Source organism: Peromyscus californicus, unplaced genomic scaffold (assembly GCF_007827085.1).
Source record: "Peromyscus californicus insignis strain IS unplaced genomic scaffold, ASM782708v3 Scaffold_5__1_contigs__length_169319896, whole genome shotgun sequence".
Lineage (NCBI taxonomy): Eukaryota > Metazoa > Chordata > Mammalia > Rodentia > Cricetidae > Peromyscus > Peromyscus californicus.
The window spans coordinates 166420472-166440754 of NW_026294573.1; the positions used below are offsets into that span (position 1 = coordinate 166420472).

At 43.0% G+C, this 20283-nt stretch overlaps 1 protein-coding gene across 5 annotated transcripts in view; it reads left to right on the top strand.

Moving 5' to 3' along the window:
- Nucleotides 1–19660, top strand: part of Jph1 (junctophilin 1) — a 100383-nt gene extending 80723 nt beyond the window's left edge. Inside the window, exons 5-6 of one of the 5 annotated variants that reach the window (XM_052716634.1) lie at nucleotides 6023–6118; nucleotides 18710–19660. In XM_052716634.1, coding sequence (XP_052572594.1) covers nucleotides 6023–6103 — 81 coding nt within the window. In that variant the 3' untranslated portion in view covers nucleotides 6104–6118; nucleotides 18710–19660. Of the gene's footprint in view, nucleotides 1–6022; nucleotides 6119–6277; nucleotides 8603–18709 lie in introns of those variants that run through there. The other 4 variants (XM_052716629.1, XM_052716632.1, XM_052716631.1 and 1 more) reach the window with 4 other exon arrangements.
- The last annotated feature ends 623 nt before the right edge of the window (nucleotides 19661–20283 follow it).

A 20283-nucleotide genomic window follows, 5' to 3' on the forward strand; every position in this document is an offset into this window, starting at 1 on the left:
TTTCTTCCCAAATAAGGAACTTTTTACAACCATGTCATTACTTTATAACTCATCTCTGAGTGTGGATGTTCCCAGACTCGGCTGTCTGATAGATTCTAGCCATTGTTGATGTGTCCTGGACAGGTAAGATTTTTTTTTTAACCAGTAAAATTTGTGTTATTGATAAATGTCTACTACATGTTCCTTGACATGAGATTGATTCAGTGAGGACTATATGGAACTGGGATTTTATCAAGTTCTGTAAAGTTTATGGGATCTGAACTTTTTTAGAATTCTTTTTTTCAAGTGACTGATTTAAAATAAATTGATATATTAGCTTGGTCCTATATGCCTCAAGGCGGTCAGGTTCACTGTGAAATACACTGGGAGTAAGACACACCCACTTGATGGGTACTAGCAGTTTCAGAAACATGTATGTAAAGGTTTGAAGTGGAATCCTGGGCAAGTAGATAGATTATATACTAGCCATCAGTTTCTTAGTTTTGTTCCATTTATTCATAGGGTTAAACAATTAACATTCATCTTTTGAATTAATTTATGTTAATTTTTGCTAATATATGTATATATAATACTGGTTATTTTTTCATTCTTCACTTTTTCATTAGCTAAATATAAATTAATCAGATCCAACTAGACTAATAACTTCCTGAGAGCCAACTTCTGTGGAAGTAAATGGCTTTTAAGACAGACCAACATGAGACACTTGAGTATTGAGTAAGCATTTGTTTTTTAAAATGTTTGAACAATGATATAGCTCATTATCTGTTATTCTAATTCTACCACTATTGACTCATTGCGTGAAACAACTACTTCTCAGACATTCACCGTGAATATTTATGAAGAAGGTTTCCTGGATATTCCATTTGCCTGGTTAACAAGGGGCAAATCTGAACAGTGCCATTCCATCAACATCACATTTTGCCTATCCAGTAGGGCATTTAATTGCCCAAATGCCACAGAGGAAGCATGTGTCCAGCATCCCCCTCATCAGCCAGTGATAAGGGAAAGAAATACTGCTGTTCCCTTTAGTAGTACAGTGTGTTTGTAAACTCAATACCACTGTAATTTATTTAGAAAAAGCATAGGTTTTACCAATGCATAGAACCTGCTGTTTCCTGAAGGAAGCCAAGCAACTTCCAGCTCAGGTCCACTGATCAAAACACAAGCTACATATGTATGAGATGACCTCAGCAGCCCTGCATCTCTCTTGAACTTCAGACTGCCCTGTGAATGATCATCCAGACCTGGAAGGCAGGACTGACTTGGCCCTCCATGTGAAAATGCTGCCTTCCTGATAGCAGCAGGAAGCTGCCTTTCATTGCTAATGCCAGCCCTCTTCCCTGGAGTTAGGAAGTGTGACACATCACCATTAGAGTAGTCGGTGAATGGCCGGTGAAACAGTGGAGTGCTGCCTACTCTTCTGAGAAATCAAGAGCACTGTGCAAGTTCAGAGCTTATAATGAATAGTTTAAAATTCATAGAAATATCCACACAAATGCAGGCATGCAGAGGATGCCCATAATAAATCAGCCGGTACTCCTTGTGAGCAGCTGGAGAAATTGTTATGTTCTTAATGCAGTACTGAGTGGAATAAATGCTCAAAGGGCCTTATTATTATCATTATGAATGACAGACTGGTTGAAGTATAAATAGTTCATAAATGGTTCAATACATTCCATTTCTTCATGTTCACCCTGGATGTGGATCTAGAAAATGTAGAAAATCTTGTGGGACACAGACGAACACTTAGAGGAAATTAATTACTTAACAAACACAAGCGGTAGAAGGTAGGCTCCCGCAGGGATTACAGCCCTCCTGGAGAACCTGGGGGCCCCTCCAGGGTCAACTTGAGCTGGTTATCTTCTCGTAGTGTGAAACCCTCTGTTTTGTTTTCCTAACGGCCGGAGGTTTCTTCTGATCCGTGCTGAGCGTCTGCCCTGCTTCTGCTCCCTGTCACACCTGTCCCAGTCAGTCTGGACAAACAGGACTAAGCTTTTCTTCATTTTGCTATTTTAAGCCGCCACTGGCCACCACAGTCGTATTTGTGGGACTTCGCCGTAAAGCTTTTTCACCCGGTGGCCCTGCCTAAGGTGTCTGAAGAGAACCAAAGTCACAGCTTGGTACCTGCCACTTAAACATAGAATCCCAGGTTTTCCTTTTCACCTGGCTGCTGCTGGAGCCTCCCGATGCTGGTCTACACTCATCTTCCCTGGGTCATCCTTTAATGGCTTCCTAAAAGGAGCTACACTGGTAGGCTAAAAATGCCTGTGTATTAGTGTGTATACAGGATAAATAGATGTGTGTGTTCAGTAGGAAATACATATGTATGTATTTTTCATTCTGGAAAAAGCATTCATTCATTATTCATTGACCAGATTACAAGTACAATGAGATGTGGGCCAAACCTTCGAAGAAAGAGAGTAAATAAGTTGCTAAATTCAACCCAAGACAATCTACAAATCCAGAATACGAATCAGGTCAAAAGAGTTCACGTAAACTCCACAGCACCTTACCAGGGTTTATGGATTGAGAGTTAGAGATTGAAACAGAGTTTATATTTGTTTTGTTTTTCCTTTTCCTGGGACCGAGCCCAAGGCCTTCCTACGTGCTCAGTAGGTGTTCTGCCACCACATTACACACGCAGCCCTCGCATCAGCTTTTGATGTCGGTTTCAAAGGGACTCAGTGATTCTCTTTGTCCTGGGTCCTCCTCAGAGCCTGAACCCCATACAGGTTTGTTCCATGCTTCATGTACCCATTATCTGTGAGAGGAATTAAATCTATGAGCCCGAAATTGAAGCAACTCCAAATCGTCTGCACACTTGAGAATACAGTCTAATCAAAGCATACAGTCGCCCTAACATTTCCACACTCTTTATGCTCAGATGGGATAGTGAAAATTGTTCTCTAGTATTTTGGGCTCTAAGAGTTTCTATGTCTTAAGCTTGCCCTGGTTGAGCAGTTGCATAGAGTAGAACTCACCATTTATTGCAGCGAGCCTCACTCTGTAGCCCAGCCTAGCCTTGAACTGATGGCATTTCTCCTGTGCCGGCCTTCAGACCGCGAGGATTGCAAGCACCAACCATCGTGCCCGGGTCACCTATTAATTGAGTAGCTGGAAGTTAGTAAGATTTTGTTTCTCTGGGAATTACAGGTGATAGATGAAAATGTTGCCTTGGAGAACTTCATTAGAAACGGTTTTTAAACTAAGGTCTGAGCTTTAGGCGCATTAGAGAACAGAGCCCAAAGCACCCAAGTGAACAGGCTGGCATTTAATTCTGGCTCGAAAGAACCTTGATTTGTAAATAGTCTGTAAATATTCTAATGCACTTATCCTCCTGAAGCCCTCTAGAATGAAACTAATGATCTCGTGTGAAGAATAAATAAAAACTAAGTGATAATCTACTTAGAGATGCTTAGCTTTCTGCCTGGCATTTAAAACCTGTTTTTTCTTCCATCCGCTTGGGGCTTAAGGAGTGGAGGGTGGCTTCTTCTTGTGGTCCCTCCCCCAAAAGGCCCTGTCTTCAGTCCCCACACCTCGCTTTCCCGACAATGTGTTCTTCAATGCAGTGACATCATCTGTTTTGTTCAGCATCCAGACCACCAGCACCTAGGGAAGTGCTGGACACTGGAGGGTTCTCCTTCAGCACTGGCTGCGTGGAGGAACTGGACACCCCAAGAGTCAGGCACTGGGGACACAGAGAGGACAAAGCCAAAGCCCTTGAGACTGTGGAGCTTAGTCTAGGTGGGAAGGTGACAGTGTAAGAACAGATGGCAATAAAATGTGACAAGTGTTACGACAGAGAACGCACAGAGCACCCTGACCTCCACCAGAGAGCCGTGGCCCGTGAACACAGGGCAGGGACGTCCTTCAGTCAGTGGTAGGTGACCTAAGCTAAGCTCCGGCCTGGAAGATGAACACTTGACCAGACCTCCTTACTCTTCTTCAGTCCTGTCACCAGAGAAGGCACATTGGATGCCCCCTGTCACCTTGTTTCAGCACAGACTTGTGTGGTACTCAGTGAAACTACTTCCTTTTGTGTAAACTTAATTAGAACAATTAATTTTGACTAGAGAGATGGCTCAGCAGTTAAGAGCACATGCTGTTCTTACAGAGGACTCAGGTTCAGGTATTAGCGCCCACATAGAAGCACAGAACCACTTGTAACACCAGTAGATCCAGTGCCCCCTTCTGGTATCTACAGACCAAGCACACACATGGGCACATGTAGGTGGCACAGTGGTTCTTGTAGTCACAGATAAGCACTGGGGGACTCGGGAATGTTAAACACACAAGGTGGTCTCCTTAAATGGAGAGATGTATAACCTGTTTTCTGCCCAGGAGGCTAAGAGTGGATGTGGCTGACAGCCCGGTTAGCTTTGTACTGTCTTGTGTGGCTGAGACCACACTGGCTCCTCCCCCAGACTCTTATCTTGAGTCTTTTTTTCCTCAGTTAATTTGTTGAACTCATCTTTTATGGAAAACATCAGTTGTACAAAGAGTTTCAATGTGGTTAAGTTTTAAGCTTTGTTGTGCATACGAGATTGAGTTAATTAGCACCAGGAAACTTTTTTCCAAATTGTGCTGTGTTTAAATATTCCTAAAATAAACTACTCAAGGTCAGACTATCAAAGTTTGAACCAACAACAGCTACTGAATCATATTGAGCCAGACTGCCTTCTTGCCTCTCTCAAATCAACACCTGTAGGTCATGGTGTTTGCAGAGACCCCCAAAAGCACATACATAACATTCAGGCAAAATAGTCATACAGATAAAAATAAATTTTTCAAAAGCTGGTTAATTTACCTACAACATAAAAGCAGTCTAAAACACTACTATTTAAGAATTAATGCTATTTTAATAATAATAGTAATAAAAATACCAAGATCTTATACTTCTGATAAAAGCAGATTCTTCAGGTATCACCAGACCTGAATAACTAGGTCATACAAACTTCACTTAAACAAATAGATGCTTGGTGGCCTTGGGTTGGCTGGTACTGATTCTAGTGATATTTACAGAGATAGGATTTTACCATTAGGTTAAATATATTTGATTCTACAGTGGTTTGATTCTGAGTCTAGAAACAAAAAGTCAGACCTGGAAAAATAACTTCTGGAGGTTGAGGTATTCAACTTCCCATTTGTGGTTTTTAAAGGAGGGAGGAGAAGGACCCAGAAGGAGGCCCTGAAAAAAAAAACAAGAGTTAAGAAAGCCTCACCGAGGGCTGAGCCTGTAACTCATTTGGTAAAGTATTTCCCTAGCATGTACAGAGTTCTGGGTTCAATCCCCAGCACCTCATAAACCAGGTATGGTGATATAAACCTATATCCCAGCACAGTAGGAGGATCCTCAATTCAAGGTCAGTCCAGGATACACAAGACGTATAAAAGTGAAAACACCTCACTGAGTGTTTTCCTGAATTTTTCCTTGGAGGAATAAATTCTTCAAATTTTATTCTTATTTTCCAATTGCCTTTATGAGGGACTGCCCTTCTGAATCTGTCACACCCTAAGGACAGCTATGCATCTGAGTCCCATGAGCTCCCAACTCCTTTCCAGTGACCTTTCCCAAACGAGGCCACCAGTTGTGTGAGGTAAATACAGTAAGCTATTGCAGAGAAAGACATTTCTGAGATGGGGTCTCATTATGTAGCCTTGCTAGTCTAGAACTCACTGTGTAGACCAGACTGACTTTGAACTCATAGACCTCTTCCTGCCTCTGCCTCCAGAGCGCTAAGATTAAAGGTGTGTGCCACCACACCCAGCTTGAAAATACTTTTTAACTTAATTCAAATCTGGGTTAATTTTAAGGGGAAGTTGAACAGTGACTCCATCTAAGCGTAGCATTGGCTTTTAGCTCACACCTTTTGGAAGGGCTGTTGTGTCTCATGGCTTAGTTTCTTCGGCCATGTGTGTAAGCTTGTATTTCTGGTCATTGGTTCTGGGAATGGGTTTGTGTAAAGCAGCCCCTACTGACATGGAAACATTGTGCTTGTTTTGTTCTGTTTTTCTCCTTCAGGGCCCTAATTCGGTCATGATTGTCCTGGTCATGCTGTTGAATATCGGGTTGGCCATTCTTTTTGTTCACTTTCTGACTTGATTGGCATGAGGAAAGGTAAGCGTAGCCTTAATGTCTACACAAAATTACAGTAACATTGTTTCCTCCGATTCCAATTTACATTTTTTTTTAATCAATGGCATTGCTTTCACTTTAACGTTGGCTGTGCCTGACTCAGTATGATTATTTAATGCTATACCTGTTTTGACCCCTCAGTGAAATCATGACAACTAGTGGAGTTAGCCCACACTTCTGCCATGGTGTCCTCAGCCTTTTAAACGGCACACCCCAGTCAGACTCAGGCAAGGAGGCTTGGAATTGGGATGGGATCACGAGAGAGATGAAACTTGGAAAATTCAGCCAGAGGAACTGTTCAGGTCCCCCAGGAGTGCTTTGTGTCTTTTGGGGTCCTCTGGGAGCTGAAGCACACAGCCATGTTGGAGAGCAAAGCTTAATAACGATTCTTTTTTAAAATCTGCTGAAGCAGCCCCATCGGGCGAAGTTCTTGGCATTGGCTCCTCCATCTGTCCTAGCAGAGTGTGACTGAACTGGAAATGTATGGACCTGCAGTTTTTTGTTTTTTTTTTTTTTTGATGGAAGTCAACAGCTGCCTTACCATTTTACCATCTGACGTTTTTAGTAGGGAGCTGGGCAGAGAAGACCGCCCAAGGAATGCCGTCTGAGGATTGTGTTGCGGTGGGCACGGTTCCAACCTTCACTCCTATCTCATTAGAAGAAGTAGGTAGCCGCATCACTCAGCAGTCTTCTGCGGTGACCTGCTGCTTTGACATCTCCTGGAATGTTCTGGGAGGGAACATTTCCTTTGCTTGTGCACGACCCTGCTCATTTTCGCTGTTTATTTAAATATGATGCATAATCATCGTCCACCTGCAGCCCTGGATCGATGAAAACACACAGGTTGCATCTCAAGGAAAAGCAGCAACAAAAGACTAGTTAAAAAGGAGAAACATAGTGTTTATTTTAATAGCAATATATCATTTTCATGTTGTTTATTCTTTCTAAACCCATCAAAGGCTATTTATCTTAAAAATGTAGTGATCTGAAGGTACTATACCTTCCAAAGAAATAATTTAATTTTAAATATTTTTAACATCACTGAGGTGAGTTGTTGATGCACTCAGGAGGTGCTTAATTTTAAAAGCTGAAAGACAACAGAATACTAAGTCAAAATGTTGCATGGATTGCAGTCATCGGTGGTTAAGGGTTCGGTTTCATTGCTGACGTATGTTACAACCAAATAAAATGTTGTCAGTGGCTATGTGAATTCCGATGAAAGTCAAGCAAGAGTCTATTAATAGCTACCCTTCTCTTTCTCCACCCGCCCCTCCCCACCCCCAAATTTTGGTTGAATGCATTCAGGTAGATAGACGCTTCCTTAAGCTCGCTGCTCCTCGATTCTCTGCCCTCCACATTTTTCAAAGTTGTTTTGTAATCTTCTTTTAAACTTTAAAAGACATAGACGGTTTTGTTTTAAATATTTGTCTTTTGCTGTCCTGTTTTGTTCTGACATTGATTTTTTTTTTCTATTATATAATTTACTCAGAAGCATGCTTACCTAGAGAAACTATATGATCTTTATAAAAAAAAAATAATTATTTAAAAAGAAATCAGGGGAGGAAAGGTATGTCTGAGTCTCTTGAGGATGTTACCTTGTGGAGGGGGATCTCTTCCTGGATGTTAGCCATGATGTCATGGTGTCAGCCGAGTCTCTCCGCCCCCAGCTGCCTCTTTAGTGTGGAAGAGCCGGTGTGTGTAAATCCAGGTCAGCACAGGTGTGGGCTGCATGCTTCGTCACTTGCAGGGTGGTGACCCAGTGGCGGTTTTTTCACACAAGTGCAATAGAGTAAGTAATTCCTGGGTGTGGCCAAGACGGGTTAAATAAGGCAGAAAGAGAGCAGGTGAAAATAAAATTACAACTTGTATATTTATTTTTTACATTTTGCTTTGACTTTTAAATTTAGAAAGTCCATTTTTACTCAAGAACAAACTGAGTCCCTATGTCAGTCTCCACATTGTCCCCACCCCTTCTTACCCCTGTAGCTCCGTATGCTGGGAAGGCGGATTTTTTTTAAAGAAAATAGAATATTTAATCTTTTAAGTGTTTATTTAAATGTGTAATGAATGCTTTGAAAAGAATGGGCAACAGAGGACTAAAGGATGTTTATAAAGTGAGCATGTTGGCTCCATTTATAAATATATATATGATTTATAAGCTTTTTTAAAACAAAGCTCAAATTGTGGGTATTTTTCTAAAATGTGCACAGCTGTATTTTCCATGAAGGATCTTTCTAATAGGTTGTTATACTGTACTCTACATTTTGGACAGCACATGAAGTCTGCCAATGTACTTAATAAAACATGACTTTGTTTATTTCAAGTTTCTTGCTGTGAAAAAGAACGCCCTACCAGTGAGTTCCTTAATTTATAATCCTTGAAACCAAAATGTATAATGTACAGTTTCCACAACTGTAACTGCTCTAATAAAAATGTTGGTTATTAATAAAGTTGGTGGTGTCTTTCCTTTGTGAGTAAATTATTGTCTAAAGTATGTGGGTTGATAGTGATGATGGTGTTAAAAGAGAGACTTCAGCTGGAGGGGTGGCTTAGCAGGTTAAGGCATTTGCTGCCAAGCCTAATGATGCCGGTTCAATCCCCAGGGCCCACATGGCAGAAGAAGAAAACAGAATCCTGAAAATTGTCCTCTGACCTCCACACATATACCATGGCATGTGTGTGTTCACACACATATGCACACAGATAAAGAAATTTAATGAAAAATACCAGAAGGTGTGTGCTGAAAAATTAACAATAAGCGGGGGATAAAATGCCCAGCACAGCCGTGGGGCCGAAGAGAGGCAGGCACACTTCTCCACTCTGCTTGTCTTTTATACAGGGACCTTTTCTTTTCTTTTTTTCCTTTTATTGAAAATAGATTCTTTTCTCACATATATATCCTGATTATGATTTCCCCTCCCTCTACTCCTCCCTCTACTCCTCCCAGTTCCTCCTCTTCTCTCCCCTCCCCTCCAGATTCACTCCCTTTCTGTCTCTCATTAGAAAAGAACAGGCTTCTAAGAGATAATATTAATATAAAACAAAAGCTATCCATCGACGTTGGATAGGAAAAACCAACAGAAAAGGAACAAAAATCAGAGACCCACTTGTTCTCACACTCAGGAATCCCATAAAAACACTAAACTGGAAGCCATGGTATGTTCACAGAGGAGCTGGTGCAGACGAGTGCAGACCTGTGCATGCCGCTTCAGTCTCTGTGAGCTCATATGGGCTTTGCTCATGTTGATTGAGAAGGCCCTGTTTTCTTGGCATTTTCCATCCCCTCTGGCTCTTAAACTCTTTCTGCCTCCCCTTCTGCAGGGTTTCTCTGAGCTCTGAGGGGGAAGGATTTGATGGAGACGTCCCATTTAGAGCTGAGTGTTCCAAAGTCTCTTACTCTCTACATAATGTCTGGCCGTGGGTCTCTAGTTATTCCCATCTGCTGCAGGAGGAAGCATCTTTGATGATGGCTGAACAAGAAATTGATCTATGAATGTAGCGGAATATCAGTAGTCGTTGTATCACTATAGGGATTTGCGGGGTGGGGTGTCTTTTAGACCATTAGTATTTGGATTTACCCTAGGTCCCTGGGCTCTCAAGTCTCTGGTTCTTGGTGGCCCGAGCAGTGTCAGGGATGAGTTAGCTCCATCTCATGGAGTGGGCCTTGAGTCAAGTCAGGTGTTGGCTGGCTGCTTCCACAGTCTTTACACCACCTTTGCACTGGCACGCCTTGCAGACAGGACACTATTGTAGATGAAAGGATTTGTGGCTGGCTTGGTGTTTATGTTTCGTTTTTGGTAGCATGCGGAGTACCCTCCAGTACCAGGGACACTAGAACATAGGGTTGAAGGCTCTGTGTAGGCACCAGCTTGACTTCTCCATGTTCAATGAGTTGTGTGGGTGTTGTCTTCAGCAGTGAGGCCTTGCTGTCAGTTTGTGGAGAGAAACTTATCGTCTTGGCAACAACAGCCTGGGTTGTTTGGGAGTTCCCATGGGACCCCTTTGGCCAACAACTCAATCCATTCCCAGTACTGGAAACTTTATTTAGTGATAAGGGATGGCCATTTGTGGCTCGCTCTCCCCCATTATTTGGCAGTTTCATTTAGATTGCCTTCTCATATGTATATATTTTAGGAAGTTTCTACTGAATTGTTTCGATTACCCTTCAAATGCCCCTAAATTTTAGCTGTTTCTACCTGTATTCTTCCCACAACCCCTCCCCCTTCCCTACTTGATCCTTCTGCTCCACCCCCATCCATCCATAATTATAATTACATATTTTCTTTTCTATTTCCCTTTCCTAACAAGATCTGCCTATATTCTTTAGTCCTTTATAACTACACTCTGTGGTTCTATAAATTGTTACTTTAGTTATTATTGACTTAACAGCTAAGTCATTGACTTAACACATATAAGTGAATACATACCATATTTGTCTTTCTGGGTCTGGGATACCTCACTCGGGATGATTTTTCTCTAGTTCCATCCATTTGCCTGCAAATTTCATGGTGTCATTTTTTTTAATAACAGAGTAATACTCCATTCTGTAAATGTACCACTTTTTCTTTATCCATTTCTTCCATTGAGGAACATCAAGGCCATATCTAATCTTTGGCCATCATGAATAGAGCAGCAATGAACATGGTAGAGAAAGTGTCCATGTGATAGGATAAAGCACCCCTTGGGCACATCCCCAAGAGTGGCATAGATCACGAGGCAGATCAATTCCCATCTTCCTGAGGAACTGCCACACTGATTTCCATAGTGGCTGTCTCGGGCAAACTCAGTAAAAATGTCAAGAATATTGAGCATTCAGTAAAATTCATGATATTGTTTTCTCCAGGAAAAGCAATGAAGTCCTATTTCAGGGCTGTATATGTCATTTATGGCATACAGTAGGAAGAAAATAAATACAGGTTTCACCATCCTGTGCAGTAAAGGCAAACTCAATAGGAGGAGAGGCCAAAAGTCATCTAATGTTCTCATTTTCTATGGCTGTTTAGGTAACTGTATCTAACTAGTACAGCGAGTGCCTACTGGGCACACAGCTTCTAAAGTTGGTAAAAGGCAAGACCAAAGAACTACCAGTGGCATTTTAGAAGCAGCTTTAGCTCCTATAATCCCAGCACCCAGGGGACTGAAGTAGAATGATAGAAACTCCAGAGCCAGCCTGAGCTACATAGTAAGATCATCTATCAAAATATTTTTCTTTTAAATAAGTAAATGCAGCTTGACATCAAATGATTGTATCACATAAAAAGTTACTAGTGGTTAAAAACATTAAAGTCTATCAATCATATAAAAGTGCACACAAATCACTTAAGTTGCACTAAACACATTTTACATTATGATATGGCCACAAGCCTATAGGGGCCAAGGAGAAGAATGTGGTGGTCTGAATGAGAATGACCCCCATAGACTAATATATTTAAATACTTGGTTGCCAGTTGGTGGAACTGTTTGGGAAGGATTAAGAGGTGTGGCCTTGTTAGAGGAGAAAATGTGTCAGTAGGGATGGAGTTTGAGGTTTCAGAAGCCCACACACTCTCAATCTCTTTCTCTACATCACGTGTGTGGATCAAGATGCACACTCTTAGCTTCTGCCTCAGTGACATGCATGTCTGCCTATTGCTTGTAGCTGGAGAATTTTTCTCCAGCTCCCACCGCCAAGTCCTGCCAGTCCCAGAGCCCACTTATAAAATAAACACACAGACTCTTACATTATTTAAACTGCTTGGCCATTAGCTCAGGCCTGTCATTGTCTAGCTCTCACTCTTATATTCAGCCCATTTCTATTAATCTTTACTTTGCCACGTGGCTCGTGGCTTACCTGTACTTTACATCTTCCTTGTCTTGGCGGTGGCTCCAGCCGGTCTCCCTTTCCTTCCTCCTCCCTCAATTCTCCTCTCTCCTTGTCCCGCCTATACTTCCTACCTGGTCACTGGTCAATCAGTGCTTTATTTATATAGAGCGATATCCACAGCAATTACTCAACATGATGGTCATGGACTCTAACCCTCTGAAACTGTAAGCACAAAATAAACTTTCTTCTCTAAGTTGCCTTGGTCATGGTGTCTTATCATAGTAATCAAAAAGTACTTAGACAATCTGATTTGTCATGATTCATGTGATGTAAATGATTTAGCATAATGTTTCATTCCTTGGTGTGCACGGTGCTTTCCTCACTATTTCCTTAACTTTGTGCTATGATTTTCTTCTATTAAAATTTCTGTGCAATGAAATATCTTCCCCTGTTTTCTGATAATCCTATTGTTTTCTATAGAAATCAGTGCTCCTAATCTCAAATATCCTAGCAAAGCATGCCTTGGAGTTTCTATTGGTTTGTGCAAACTATTAACAATCCACCTCTTCTTGTACTGACATTCTAAAGAATACTTGTTACCAAGGAAGCACAGCAACCTTCTTGGTAACCCTCCCAACGTTTCAGGAATTTTAACCCTGCCGTGTGTTCAGTACAAACCTGCAGAACCTGAGCTCTGCATTATACCTAACCATAGTGTCTTATGTGTCTCCCCAAGCCAGCTGCATGCTTCCACATACAACTCACCGGTGTGGTTTGACAAACAGGTCAGATAAAGAGGATATTACTTTGAATAAAGAAGTCAGCTAGGGGAGATTACTCAGTGGGTAAAATGTTTGCCATAAGAGCATAAGGACCTGCGTTCAGACCCTCAGGACCCGCACAGAAGCAAGAACTGGAGACATGTTTGTAACCCAGCGGGGAATGGGGACAACCAGGCTGGTCCCAGAGGCTCACTGGCCAGCCAGTCTAGCCAAAATGCATAGTTCTGGGTTCAGTAAGAGAACTTGTCTCAAAAACTAAGGTGAAGAGGATAAAAGACACTTAATGATGATCTCTGACCACCATGTGCTCACACATGGGCATGTGCACCTGCACACACACACACACACACACCACACACACACACACACACACACACACACACAGATGGAAGGGAGGGAAGGAGGAGGAAGAAAGGCAGGTCATGAGTTCAGACATGCTGGCATCCTTTTTCTCAGATGCCAAGCATTCAGTTTCCTTCGAGTCTTATAACATCAGGTTCTCCATCCCTCCAACACTTGTGTCCATTTTGGAAGATTTGTGGGAATTATTTTGATGTCTATGAAATGGGAGCCTGAATGGGTTTTTTTTTTTGGGGGGGGGTTACAATCATAATTTTAGTTAATTCCCTTGCACAGAGAAAACTCAACATATAGTCTCATTTCAACAAATACCTTTTTGTTTTTAGTAATTTTTATGTTGCCATCAAGTATTTATTACATACTTAATTTATGCAGTTCTACCAGCCTGTGGTCATTAAGCATCAGATCCTGCCTGAGGGAATGCCCTCTGCATATGGAATCCTCAGTAGTTCATACAAATAAATGGGTTTCTTCTCAAAAGCAAGTGGCAGACAAAATGCAAAACGGTGGTCATCAGAAAGTACATTTGTGCCTATTGATGCATCTCACGTGAGAGGCTTAGGAATGTTCAATAATGCCAAAGACTCATCAGACTGAATACACCTACTCATTAATGTCTGTTGCACAAACTGAATAATAAAAAGATACAGTTAAGGTATGTGAGGAAAGAGCTTGACAAAGGTCTTCCTACTGATGATGCTTGGTTATGGGAATGAGCTGGTGCACAGGGCCTCAGGATTACCACTGATATGCAGCATTCATGGACCTCTGCTTAGCTACATAAATGATACAATAAGAGGAAAGACTGAAAAGTAGACATATATAGTAACATATCACTTAATGCTTACAGTAACTTAATGAGCTAATAACTTTCTCCTGCTTACAAATAAGGACACCAGGGCCCAGAAGACAGACAGGACTGCTTTATAAAACACAACTGATAAGTTACAGACCCAAGACTCCTAGCAAGGTACCCAAGTTTCTCATCCTGGGTGTACCTTACTCTATGCCTCAGGCAGCGTGGATTCTGTTCTGTGGTCACCAAATGGTTAAAATGTGAGGCACAGTGGAGCCCTATTGACTGCCATCAAACAGGCTAAGCAGGAAAGTCCTTGATGTTGATGCAGCATGACATTGATATCTGATGTTGACAGTGGTGTACCTTCTGTTCGTACATGAAGAAGTCATTCTCAAATACATGTAGTAGTTTTTCTCTAGACATTTCTCTCAAACCAGATAGGATGTTGGACCTCATCCTTTTAAGATTTGTACACTCAGATCTTTTGCTTTTATCAGACAGTTCTCACATTCCCCAGCCTCCATACAACTCCCTCTGTCCATCTGTGAAGATTTTCTCCCTTGCTTTTGACTGGTTTTTTTTTAAATAAACAAAACCTCATTAATGACGACTGTGGTGCTGGCATGTACAAATTCCATCACATCCTGCTGACCTCCCTCAGTGACCACCAGCCTAGAAAAGGAAGCTACATTGTCAGAGAAAGGCAGACACTGACAGGAAGCAAGTCTGCTTTTGAGAAAACATCCTGATCCTTATTTTTGTCCACAGATGTGTGTAGGACTTAGGAAGTCAGTCCTTCAAAGAGCAAAGACAAGTTCCTGATCTGCATTATAGCGTTCTCTCTCAGTCCTGAGATTTTTTTTTCCACAGTCAAATGATATGGGCCACATACAGAAAAGAAGATGCATGGGGTCCATAAACATGAAGAGGTGCCCATTCTGACTAATGGCCACAGAAATGCAAATGATATTATTAAAAGCTAGTGGTTTGCCATGTTGATTATAGTCAGAGCTGAAAAAGAAAAGAGCTGGATCTGGAACTCACATCTCTACTGCACAGTGCCCGGAAGCTTTCCTTGGTCACTGCGAGCTGTGGTGAATCCCTTCCTTAGAGACCCCTGGCCACTTTACCCTGTTGGCCCTCTACTCTGTGAAGCAATGCTCTGGTTTTCTATCTCTACCCAGGGCTGCATTTTTAATAGGCAGAGACTGTCCCTTATGCCACATTGTCTCCAACAATGCTACACACACACAGCAATAATTAACTGATGGATGCATTAATAAAACAACCCTGCCCTTGGATATTCTGGCTACTGCAAAGTAGCCATTTTCCCTAACATGCCTTGAGGACCTCACTCTCTAGTCCTACTGTCTTTTATTGTCAGTGCTACTTATGCCGCATGGAGAGGGGAATGTTGACTTACAGAAAAGAAAGACATCTTGAGCATTTACAAAAGTCCTGTTGAGACATCAGCCATTTCTGCTTTTCAAAGCTTGTGGCTGGGTGCTTTTGTACAACTTATTCCTATACCTAAGAAGGCTAGCAGGCCATCTGCTGTGGCTGCAACAATGATTCCTCAGCACCGTGAAAAGCCATCACATTAAATTGGTTAGAAGTCACAATGAATGCTGGGAGTTTATTTCTGAGGCGAGAGATACTGCCTCCTTATTTACTTCACAGTGGCCACGGTGGGGCAGAGAGAAATAGGAAGACTAAAATGACATGGGGGAGAATTCAATCGGAGTGATGAGTGATCTGGTGTGAAGAGTAAGGGAAAAGAAAGATTCACGAGAGTGGCATCTGGGTTTCTGGCTTGAGCAGCTGAACTTGCTGGTGCCCTTAACTACGGGGAGCAGGAGGGGAGGAGCAGGTGTCCTCCAGTGAATCGTAGACATTGAAGTCAGCTTTAGACATGGACCTGAGATGGCTGTGAGACCTGCCAACTAGATGGAATGCCATTGGCTATACAAGTCCACTGTTCAAGGGGACACTCTGTGATCCAGAGATGTACTGAATGTAGCGTGGAAACATGTATTTAAGTGCTATTATTTGTTCTTTTTGTTGCAAATTGTTTTCCACACTCCCCTGGTGAGGCTTTGCCTACATTATTATGGTGGCACAGACATAACATCAATTTTAACCCTTGTCAAGTTGTAGCTGTGTACCACTGAGGATTTTCGTATTGTTCCTACCTCTCACCACCATCCATCTCCAGTGGATTGTTTGAGCTTGTATTCATTGCCCTTTGTGTTTTGTTTTGTTGTTTGTTTGAGACAGAGCCTCATTTTGTAGCTCTGTCTGCCCTAGAACTCACTGTGTAGACCAAGCTGGACTCAAAAACTCAGAGATCTGCATTGCATGCCTCTGTCTCTGAAGTGCTGTGGTAAAGGCATGTGCCACCTTGCCCAGCCTTATGGCTTTTCTTTAAGAAAAAAAAAAAAAGATCTATAGTACTTATCGGCTTTTATTACTATAGAAATGTTTGAAATTACTATAATACCCTATTTTAATCACTGATGCTGATGTCACTAGTCACAAATGTATGATTTTTCTAATTCATTTTATGATAAATTTGAATATGAAACTGTTGTGGATAGCTGTGAATGTTCAGCTTCCTCTGAGTTGTGAAGAGTTAAGAAGCTTCCTTGATAAGGAGGAACACGGGCCTCCAAGGAGCACCTGCTCATCTCCATGCCCAGGCCCCTTCCTGCTCCAGGTGGACTGGGTGATCTGCTTCCTCTACTCTCAGCTTCCCATGCAGCTGAGCCTGCTGCTGAGGCGGCAGCAGTTTAATCTTGAACTCCACCGGTACTTTTCAAATGTCATCTACTTAGATCCTCTAACTTAACGTATCCAAATAAAAAAAGAAAAGATGGAGGGTGGAGGTGGAAAAAGAGAATCCAATCTCCTTCGGGCCATGGGAAACCAAAACGATCAGAACTTCCTCTTTTCAACTGGCCTTCCAATTCTTACCACCTCGGAAACAGCCACGCTCTTCATGTGCTCGAAGTCCATGATCTACAGAGGGTACCGCTGGAAAGCTGCTAGACTCTCACCTGCTAGAAATACCTCCCTGTAGTGGGTAGCCATTCCAGCTTTGATCTGGAAGTTCCAACCCCCATTGAGACTTCGGCAACTGTCACGCCTACAAGGCGGGGCCAAGGGAGGCGCCTGGAGACCTGAGATCTGGATGGGCCTGCGCTCTCACTCGGTTCCGGGACCCTGGACGGTGGAGGTGGGCCAAGCAGAGCTCCAGAGAACACCGCTGGACTGCAATACACCTTCCCCAGACCCCGGGACCTACCTATCCCTTAATTTGTAAGTTACGCCATTAAATAAATCTCCTTTTAACTACGTGGAGTGGCCTTAATAATTTCACCAATACCTCCCTATGGTAGAACCGTCACTGGGAAACCCTGGTCCTCTTTAGCAAGGAACTTGATTTCACAGCCTTTTAATCCAAGGGTCATGACCACGTCTAATTCTAAGGGTCTAATTCTGGCCAACTCAGTTGGGTCTTCTGGAAAACAGTTAGTTTCTCTGATGGAAGACAGACAGCTATAAGAGAACCCAATGATGCTAAACCATTCTCCTGCTCATTCTCTCTGTCTCCCTCTCCCCCTTTGCCTTTGCCCCCTCCCTCTCCCGTCTTGAATGTAGATGTGATGCCTTATGCTATGGAAGTTTTCTTGCAACCAAAATGCAACAGAGGCAACAAGTATAAAACCAAAACCCGAGAAGACTGGGGAAGCGGAAAGCTGGAAAAGGCCTGGATCTTTTAATGCCAGTGTGGAACTTTTCATGCTAAGCAAATAATGTGTCACTATGGTCTAATTCCCCCTTTGTAAATCTTAGCTGTTATTAAAACAGAAAGGAAAAGCAGGGATTATCAGTCATATTCATGCTTGTCATTTGCACCTAACTGAAAAAGAGTTTGGAACTGTTTAGAGCCTAACTCCTGTCTGCTTCAAAGAGCTGTTCTAAACCACAGACGACCCTGAACAGACAGCACACCAGTGTGGATTCCTCCCTGAGCCCTCCCGGTACAGCCTAATGAGAAATGCAGGCCCAGCTACTCCTACAATCCCAGCAATGGTAGTAACCACACCAGGTAAAGCTAATACCATTCCCCAAGTACTGGTTTTAGGCCGGCCTATCGTATGTAAATGATATGTGATGAGTGACCATTTAATCCATTCACTGCAGTAAATAACTTAGGAAATAGCCATCACCATTCCAGTTTTTACTAGTTAGAAAACAAGACAGCGTTGGGTGGCCTACGTTCCCAGCAGTACCTCCCAGGCTGTAGTAAGCAACACTGCTGGAATCTGAAACCAGATTCTATTTTTGAAGCCTATCTCATAGGGTTTGTGAGAACGGGCTTCCCAGTTTAACCGCATTACCAGCCACTAAACCTCCAGGCAGAAACCACTGCTCCCCGCACACATTCTGCCTCTGGCGTCTCCCACGGGCCCCTCTTTTCCATTTCCACCACTGCTTCCCTAGCTTAGCTTGTTCGTTGGGAGATGTCTGACACACTGGAGCTGGCGTCTTTGTCCACTTGTTACCGGTTCCAACCGTGCAATCATACCAGAACTTGCCAGAGCCCAAAGTTAATTCTTTCAAAAGTTGAACCCTGAGCCAGCACTTATTCAAAGATGTACACTGGCTTCTTTGCTGCCCATGAAGTGAGAAGAAACTGGAAACTGACCCCCACATCTGACTTTTTGATACAAGGTGCTTGGTACCTAAAGAATGGTCACCCTGCCACGGGTGTCAGCCCCCCTGCTGAGTCTTGCTTTTTTTTTTTTTTTTTTTTTTTTTTCCAGTTGGCCAGCATTTGGTCCTAGGGACTCTGCCAGAGCAACTCAGAGAAGACCTTGATCAGTCCGAAAGCTCCCAGGAAACTTGAGAGCAGTCTGCTCAACCACAGGCCAGCCAGGCAGCCCTCAGGAACGGTCAGCCTGCATTGTGCTCCTCATGCACAAGAGTCCTCCGTGGCGTCCCTGAGTTCAAGGGGCTGCTCAACTCATGAGAGACCCCTGTAGATTGAGCGGCCCACTGTTGTGGCTTTCTGTAGACACAGGCTCAGGTTGCTGTGCTTCATACTGAGAGAGAGCTTCCAATGGAGAGACTCAGCTTTGCAGCGTCATTTCATACTCAGAAATCAGACTGAAGATTAACTGTTCTCACATAATTCAAACTACAGAAAATAAATCCCAAAGGAATGATCACTCTCGGAAGCTGGCCTTCTGGTTCTGCACCTCCTCCATCCTTTTAGCTAAGAGGTTTTTTCCCCCTTGGGAAACCCTACTTAAACCTGTTCACTGCGTTTTGATTTAACGCACATACAAATGTTTCACCATAGTAACCATTTTCCCATACAAAAAGATTTCATAACATCATCATGGATGTACCATAAATACAAATTTTTAAAAGACTATATAGAAAATAATCACATACATGAATAAAATTTCACGTTTATAAATGATATTTTCATATATGTCAAAAGTGGGCAGAGGTGCAAGGCCCTGGATTCTATTGCAAGCCGTGAGGAAGAAGAAGGAAGAAAGTGGGCATAGATTTAAGACTGAGGCCACTCAAGTGTCTTTCTTGGACTCTGATTCTCCTTCCTGTCAATGTGGCTCCTCCTCAGTCCTCCTGACTCTCCTTTCCCATACTTCCTCTTCCTCACTCTTCTTCTCATCCAGTGGGCTGACACAAAGGCATTCAGAACATAGAGCACAGGGCAACCTCTACTCCATTGCAATCTCGCATTCTACACACACACACACACACACACACACACACACACACACACACACACACACACCAAATTCTCAGCTCCTGCCCACCTGCCATAAAGAAGCATGCCCCTTCCAAACAAGAATGTTAGAAGATAGACAGAAGGTAAAGAACACAAGCCTCAGATTCTGTGAGAACACTAGTGGGCTCTTGGGTTTCCCTCAGCCCCCTCTATTCATTTCAACCCTCTTATCATGCAGCACCCGGGGTGGGCTGGGCCACACAGATTCAACTTCAGTCCAGTGATGGAAACGAATATCCAGCTATCTCCAGCTGGGTTCTGTATACTGCTTACTGAGGCAGACGCACCTGAGACATCTACTATGGGTAGATCTTGGGCCAGCACCGAAGGAAAAGATGGGACAGAGGCAGAAGTAGGGCAGGGTAGCCCATGATGCAGTACCAGTAGGAAGGTCAGCAGACCCCATGGGGAACCTGAGCTCCTAGAGAGCCTTCAGGGTGAGCTCAAGCTGGGAGAGAGCCCAGGTTTGTGGATAGTCCTGGGCACTGTCAGCCTAGGGATGGACCCTGTCAGTCACTAGGGGGTAGAAGGAGGCGCCCCCTGGATGAAGCTAGTCTCTCAGCCGAGGTCATCTCC